The 7,991-nt window shown below is 41.7% G+C and overlaps 1 protein-coding gene and 1 long non-coding RNA gene across 2 annotated transcripts; one reads left to right on the forward strand and one right to left on the reverse strand.

Annotated features, from left to right (window-relative positions):
* The first annotated feature begins 214 nt into the window (after positions 1 to 214).
* Positions 215 to 6,551, forward strand: CLRN2 (clarin 2). The gene is made up of 3 exons (XM_005236703.4): positions 215 to 1,045; positions 4,892 to 5,071; positions 5,500 to 6,551. The coding sequence occupies exons 1-3, from the start codon at positions 793 to 795 to the stop codon at positions 5,763 to 5,765; spliced, it is 699 nt and encodes a 232-aa protein (XP_005236760.1). The 5' UTR covers positions 215 to 792; the 3' UTR covers positions 5,766 to 6,551.
* LOC106112469 (uncharacterized) lies at positions 802 to 7,975 on the reverse strand. Its single transcript, XR_008745799.1, has 3 exons — positions 7,887 to 7,975; positions 2,172 to 2,360; positions 802 to 1,968 (listed from the first exon to the last, which is right to left on the reverse strand). It is a non-coding gene; the product is annotated as an uncharacterized LOC106112469 (long non-coding RNA).
* Between the last annotated feature and the right edge of the window lie 16 nt (positions 7,976 to 7,991).

The raw sequence follows: 7,991 nt of genomic DNA on the forward strand, positions 1-7,991 counted from the left end.
TATAAAGGTCTCTGTAGGCCCTGAGTAGCGGTAACCGTAGAAGGGGCGGTAACTACGGCCGGTGCTCTGGAGTGCTCCCGGATCGCACCTGTAGCTTGAGTGACGCCGCTTGCCCCAGCCCCGAGCGCCGGGCCGCGCCGCTGGCCCTGCGCCCCCGCGTTACCTCCGCGGATTCGTGCGTTAAGCCGCGGCGTGCCGGGCGCCGTCCCTGCGCCCCAGGGAACAGGCGCCGAGCCGCAGAGCGCGGTGCCGGTGGCCCTGGAGCGGTGACACTGGGAACCCGGGGCGGCGGGGACACAGGCGCCGAGGGACGGGCCTCTCCGCACGGCCCAGACGCCGCCGCCGGCCTGGCGCCCGACTACGTGCTTTTAATGCTGTGTCCCTTGCACACATGCTATTTACCCGCGGTTCTAATGATCTAAAAAGCTAGGTTCTGCTCCTGATTTCCTTCCCGTGAGGTTACAGGAAAGAACATGATGTCATTTGAGCGAGACAAATAAACCTGCAATGAAACACTAGCCAGGCAATATAGGATTACTTTCTGCAGAAACAGGCATCACCATGCTACAGTGTAATGAAGCTGTTACTTGCAACCATTTCAGGACGTTGTCGCAGCAGAATATATTTTTGAGTTGATTTTTACATATTAATTTTTGGAGCTTCAAAATACAATGAGATGTGTTTTGAAATGACTGCTATTCATTTGCGGATTTCGGAGCATGAGGAAAAAAATGCGCAACGTGCCTGACTGCTGCAAAGAGGCCTTGGAGATGATTCCCTGAAACCACTAGGATGCCTGGCTGTTTTAAAAAGACTTTATTTGCTTTGGCTTCTCTAGTAAGTTTCGTGTCTTTCATCTTGATTGTTGTTGCAATGGGGACCCCGAAGTGGATGACTGGCAAGATCCTTTGCAAAACAGGAGCTGACTTGGTCAATGCCACAGATCCAGAGCTGGTCAAGTTCATTGGAGAAATTTACTACGGACTCTTTCAGGGTGGTAAAATACGCCAGTGTGGGTTGGGCGGGCGGCGTTCCAAGTTCACAAGTAAGTACAATTTTGGTTGAATCGTTAGTTCAATGCCTAGTTCAACTTTAAAAACGCTATTCTTTTTGTTTACAGAATTTACAGAATGCAAATTAATTTTATTACATTTATATTTGTGGCTGACTTGTGGTCTTTGTGGTTTGAGATCTGAGTGTGAATGTAAAATCTCTATCTTTTCAGGCTAACTTTTCTTCCACTTATGGTCTGTAATCCTGGAATCCAGATGGGAAAAAAAATCCCCACGGCTAGATTGAGGATTTCCTTTTAGTCTTATGAAGGGGGTAAAAGTCATTTGGAAATGACCCTGTAAATCATACTTGCCTTTTGACTGACTCTTTCCTATGCAAAGTGTTGTTCTGTGGTCTCTCTGTGTCTCTGTCCTTGCTTTCTCTGTTGAATTCCTCCCCACCCACCCACCCTTTTTTTTTTTTTTTTTTTTTTGCTTTAAGAAGTAGAGATTTATTTAGCTGGCCATATTTCTTTATTTCCCTAGCTGTCCCAATGCAGATGTCTGCCACTGCAGATACTCCTAACTTTGTTAACATGTTGAAGAAATGTTCACCTTCTTTTCTGGTAACTTTGGAGAGAAAAATATTGCTGAACTCTTAAAAAATGTAGAAACTCTTAAAAATGCATTTCATTTAATGTCAAAGATTTTCTTGAAGTCTTAAAATCACTCAGATGGTCTGTACTTCAGATGATTTCCAGTTTTCACACATTCTGTGCTGTAGTGAAAATGATATTTTGCATTGAAGATTTTCAGTTCAGTGTGCAGATCCATTACAACTTAAATTAGTATGAGTGGAAGCTCCCACAGTCTCCCCTTCTCCCTAGCCCTGCTGTCCTGCCCCATCCTTTGCAATGGCTCTGGTAGTTGCTGTGGTGAGGTAGTTCAGGAAGTTTAAGCTGGCCAAAAAATTAACCTGCCAAAAAAAAAAATAATCAGTTTCCCATAAAATCACGGCTGACCACACAATTGCACAAGCACCACTATAAAAACTCGAAGGCAAGCAGGACTGTGGGACTTCAGAGGGAACAGAGAAGAAAACCTGAGCAACCTCAACTTAGATCAGCCTGACCAGCTGTTAAGCTGTGGTGAATCTGGACCAGTCACTTTTACACTAACCAAGTCTTGTGCAAGCTCCGACTGCAGCTGCAACTTCATGACATGGACATAGCAGTCATGCTCAAATAAAGGCTTTGGCTAGTCGGTTTGACTGGCTGGCAGACAGGCCATCAGGTCAAAGCTCTTCCAGCTCTGCTTTGCTCCTCTTCAGGGTGTTCAGAAACACAGTCCCAGTTCTTTCACCCTATCCTGTCAGAGAGAATGAGGAAAAAAGCAGCCAGTAAACCTTTTGATTAATTACTGTGCAACCTGAGAGGAAGGCCTTATGTTCCACCATCACCGTGGACTGCGTTGATATGTATTTGGAGGACATGATCCTATACTCCTTAGACCAAAAAAAAGCTCTCAGTGAAGCTAGTAAGAATTCTCCCTGTTAGAACTGTAAAATTGTGTCATTAAGTGCAGTGGGCACAATTGTGCATATAGGTAAACAAGTGTCCCAGAGATTTTCTTTTTTAAACATTTTAATAGCTCTGTCGGGTTTGATACTTTCACAATATTGATTTAAAAATGGTATCACAACAGTATACAAAGCTGTTAAGTACTTCTGCACAATGGTCAGCGGACTTCGGGGGTTCTGGGTCTGACTTTTTTTTGTTTTGAATGTACCACTTAATCACCAAGCATTCTGAGCTTACCGGGGAACAAGACATGGGAGACTTTTCTCGGGGAATGTGTTAGTGTAAATGGACTGCCCAGGCAGCAAAGAGCATGACGGAGCACCAGCACCTCGTACGCTGCAGTACTGCAGTAGCTCTGGCACTTTGGAACTCCGAGTTGCAGTATTATATGGTTATTGGTACACTGCTTTTCACTGTGTTAACATTCACTAGAGTAGGCTTACAGCTGGCACGCTCTCTTTTAACTGGGGCAGTGACAGCATGATTCAATTGACATAATAGGGGTCCAGTGCTATTTTACACTCCCCAAGGTGTATCATCTGGCCTCCAGCTGCTGCTTCTGGAGGTGTCCCATACATAGTGTGACATGTGCATTAGACCCACATGGTTGTTACGGCAGCCCTAGGGCATCTGAATTGGCAGAAGATGTTTATGTTTTGCCAACTGAATCGAGCCAAGAATAAGCTGTGGGGAAGCCAGGCGTTACGCAAGCTCAGCTGGAATGTGTCATGGGCCGCCATGCAGACTCACTGGTCAGGTCTTTGGGACTTGGCCGAGAGCCCCAGAAAAGAGGCAAGAGAATCCTTATAACCACTCTAAAAACTCTACTGGTTTGTAAGAAGGCTAAGTTCTGTGTGCCTTGTTACACTGCCAGTTGTCTTCCAGTAAAAAAGCAAGCCAGTTTCTGGCTTCCCATTTCTCATACTTACTTTTGATTCTGATTTACTCCCCTCCTTTCTTCTTGTTGTCAGTCTTTTTTGTAGGTCCCATGTATACCAAGCCCAGCTACAACTCCAGAATGAGCTACTGAAAAGGTAGAACTGTCAAATCATGAATTTTTGTATGGAATTTGTACAGTATGATGTTTTCTGCATAATCTACTAGAATTCTGTCATGTCATGATGACCAAATGGTACACCTGACATCTACCAATTATTGCTGCCAACTTTTTATGTGGCTTTTTTTGATTTTCTTCTCAGTTACGCTGCATAGGAAGCAATCTGTTTGTTTATAATATAATGTACCTTCTTTTTAGAAACTTTTTAGTAATTAGGCACTTAGCGCTTCAAAACATGCACAAAATATGCTACACTACCCAAAAGGCTCTTTTTGATCAGCTTGTATTTTAGGGTTCTTCTCTATCACCTTCTCTTTTTCCTGTCAGTCAGCATGTCACCTCTTAATTACCCACTCACATTTCTTCTGATGCTGTTACTAAAAGGCTGCTGCATAAACTAAATAATCAGGTGCTCCACACTTCCTTGCTGCTGGCCAATCTGTCCCTCCAACAAAGTAACTCCCTCAGTGAAGACAAAACCAAGGACGTTGCCATTCTTTAGAGGCAGGTGAGCAACAGGTTGCTGGAAGACCTCGTGCCTAGAGCAACACGTGAGCATTTCACCCAAGGCCCACCCAGCTGCAACACTTCACAACCTTTCTGCAGATGTAACTAAAATACTGCCAGATACCCAGAAGAGCAGAAAGGGGCCATAAACACTAGATGAGAAACCAAGGAGAGAATCTGAAAGTGGAAACCTGTGGGATTAGGAAGTATGAAAGCAGAGTAGATCTCACTGTAGCCAGCATTAAAGAGAGGGAGAGAAAGAAAGAAGAGTAACATGAGAAAATACAGAAAGGAGTGATACTACTTGTAGGCAGCAAAGGGCTGGACAAGGACACTGGGACTATCAGACTTCAAAGGTATAAGATTAAACGCATAGGACAGGAATGGGAAGCTTAAAAAAAGTTTTGTATGGACAGCAGAGGTGAAAAAGAAACAGGAAAGAATGCAGCAGACAATACAGCTGCAGAGATAAAGACATTACACAACTAGATAAATAAATCAGGAATTAAGGCTGAATCCTTATTCACAGACCCTACGTAAAGGATTATTCACGTAGTGTAATATCCCTGGTTTCTCTGATATAGTGGCAAATAAAGCATCATGAACTAAGATGTGTGTAACTACCTGAATTAATTGCCTCTGTTAAAAATAGTCTTTTTTAAGTATAATTAAAGTTTGTAGCACCAGCAGAGTGTGATGTTTACTGTTGTCAAGAAAAAATATACACTGAACAGATGATTTTTTTTCCTTGACAGTTTTCCCACACATGGTGAAAAAGCTGAATACAGGCCTGCACGTGATGATTATAATGTTCCTCTGTGTGGCCATTTTCTTTTCTCTGGTCAGTTTTGGATTCTGCATTCTTAACGCAGTAAAAGTTCCTTACCGGGCTATTAAAGGTCCAGCAGGAGTAGGCCTTTGGAACTTCCTTGCAGGTAAAATAATTTACCAGTATTTTACACCAGTCACATTCATACAAAATGTTAAAAGTTCCTTCTCTTGCCTTCCTAAGTATTTACTTGACTTCAATACTTGTCAATAAAATGAAGTTAGCGGTGAATTCTCATCTATCAGAACTGTCAGGTGGCATCTTGGCTTACTGTGTCTAGTCAACTTCTTACAGGAGCTACGAATGCCAGTCTTTAGGCACTGTTATCACTGATAAAAGGGCTTTATTACAAACGCTGGTATGACGTTTGGCCCTACAGTAAAGGGTAAGCATTTTGAAGGCGCTTAAGCCATGCCCAAGTCTATCCCTGCTCTGTATAGCGCTCACGGCTGTATGCAGTAAAGCCTTCTGAAGCACAACCAAAATGTCTGTCTTGTTTTGACAACAATGAATACTTCTTTCATTTTGTTGCAGGTGGATTTATAGTACTTGCAGTCACCAGCTTTATGGCTGCTGTGAAACTTCATCAGCTCACAGAAAGAATTGCCAATTTTCGGGAAAATGCCTTTCAATTTGTTATCTTAGAAGAAGAGTTTGAAGACTGTTTTTGGGTTTGTGTGGCAAGTGCCACAGCACATGCAGTGAATTTGCTGCTAGTAGCCATTAGTGGGATTAATTTCCCTAAAATTAAGACTAAAACAGAAGAAGCAAATGTTACAGCAGAAGATATCATGTACTAATAAATCTACACAAAACTACTCTGATCAAGTCAGGATAGAAACAGCTTCTTGACTTTTCAGCTTTTGATTTGGATGGATGATTTTGGGTTAAAAATGAGCGAAGATGTCAGTCTACAATATCAGCCATTAACATGTGTGGGAAAGTGGGACAAATGCTACAAGTATCATTATTCTCAAAACTAACCTACACCTGCAGTGAATATATGCTGTTCGCAGTTTTTAGAAATTTCGCATTTTGAGATCTTTTGGGAAAAATAGGATTTCATTGAAAGCAAGTGTTTTCTTTGTTGAGAAAGAAAATGTGTGTATCACAACTCATGGATACTATAAGGTTATTTCAAAACAGAAAGACTGGACATTTGCCAACTACCTTAACAGAATTATCTGGAAAATAAGATATGTTTGATGATATTAACGCTGCATTGAAAAAGAAAACTTCATAATCTGTGAGGCTAAAGTTAAGGGGAAGCACAGGCTAAGTATGTGTGAAATGTTTTCAAAACAGAAAGTATCAAACCCCACTAAGTCAAGGCATGAGAAGAGTCAAGTTTACAGGATGCTAGTAGACTATGAAAAAAATATTAGCTGCAAGATGAAGGTTTCATTGCAGCTTCTGGAAGTAAAGGTAAACAGAATTCTAAATAATAGTGCTTTTAGATAACCTGGAAAGTAAGAATCTGACATACTGTCTTCAGAACCTTGTCTTATGTCTATCTGAAATCAAGTAAAAGTGATGTGTGATGAAACAGTGTTATAATGAATAAAAATGGTTAAACAGATGGAAAAGTTGCTTTGTTAGGAAGTACTATAATTTTGACAGGCATTCAACCAGTTTTTGAGGTCATGAGTAGTATTTCAGAGAAAAGAATATGCTGTTAAGCATGTCACTTTTAGAATTTGACATAATTTAGAATATAGTGAACATACACTAACTTTTTAGCAATAGAACCTACATGTAACTGAAGAATGACTTTGAATGAATGAAAAAGTGATCATCTAAATTAAAGAAATTGTTTTGGAGTCAGTTACTTTTCATCAGACCGCTAGTAACTGTATTCTTGTGAAAAGCTCTTTGAAAAAAATAGCAACTTTTTTTAGAAAAGGAATTCAAAGTGTTTTAAGAACACATCAGGATATACAAACATGCTTTATTTTTTTATTTGGAAAGCCCTCCTCACAAAAGTACTATCGTAAGGGTCAAGTATTTTCAAAGTGCCTAAACCTGTATTTTATGTACCCAAATTACTAGTTTTGTCACTGAAGTGTGCAGAACCCTCAGTAGAAACAGTTGCTAGCATAAGTTGTCCTTAGTAAGACTTGTTACTTCTTTCTGTAGCAGTTAGCAGAAGGAGTCTTCAGGTGGGAACTGCAATATACTGTTATGAGACCAGGCCCGGCTGCCCTCCTCCATCATGTTCTGCTGCTGTGACAGGGCCAGTTCTGTTACAGATGCATGGACAAGCAAACTGTTACACATAGTGTCGCGTCAAATTCCCACATACTGAAGTAAATTACTTATAATGTGTTTCAAATATTTTCTAGGGGTGGGAAGGGGAAAAAAAACCCAAAACTAAACCCAATCCGGATCACTTGACATTAAAATCCAGGGCATATTCAGTGCCACTGAAACTCTGGATAGAGTAAGTGTTAGCAAACTCCAAACAGTTGTGTTCCATACAGTGCTTTTGCTAGAAAAGCATAAATCTTCTTCTGATATACATGCATACACATACACCGATGACCCAGTGTTCTGGAGTCACTTTTCCCTGATAAAATACCACCCCAGTGATTCTCACTGGCCTTTTGTTTTCACTGACCACTTTTTTTTCTTTGTAATTTTACTCTGGGTTTGTTACTGCTTTCTCTTAGAACCTAATCAGCTCTTCCCAGACAGGCGTGGTGGTATTATACAAGTAAACCACCATCCCACGTGGAAAACAACGTCAATTTGTTGTCTTTGCATTTGCAATAAAGCTTTGATTATTTTTCCATATACCATTTACATTCTAATCTCCAATATGCCAGTTCAATATAGCGTACGGGTACCAGGAATGTTTCTGTAAAGCCTGCGGTGAACCCCCCGGGGAAGCAGCTTCATCCGCAGCACACGCGAAGACTCACCCAGGGCACACAAGGGGGCGAAAACCCACGGGGAAACCGAGTCCCCCCACGCCGCGTCCACCCCGAAAGAGCAACGCAGCCCGGCCGGCTGCTCCCTGTTCCCGC

The sequence above is a fragment of the Falco peregrinus genome, chromosome 2 (assembly GCF_023634155.1).
Source record: "Falco peregrinus isolate bFalPer1 chromosome 2, bFalPer1.pri, whole genome shotgun sequence".
NCBI lineage: Eukaryota > Metazoa > Chordata > Aves > Falconiformes > Falconidae > Falco > Falco peregrinus.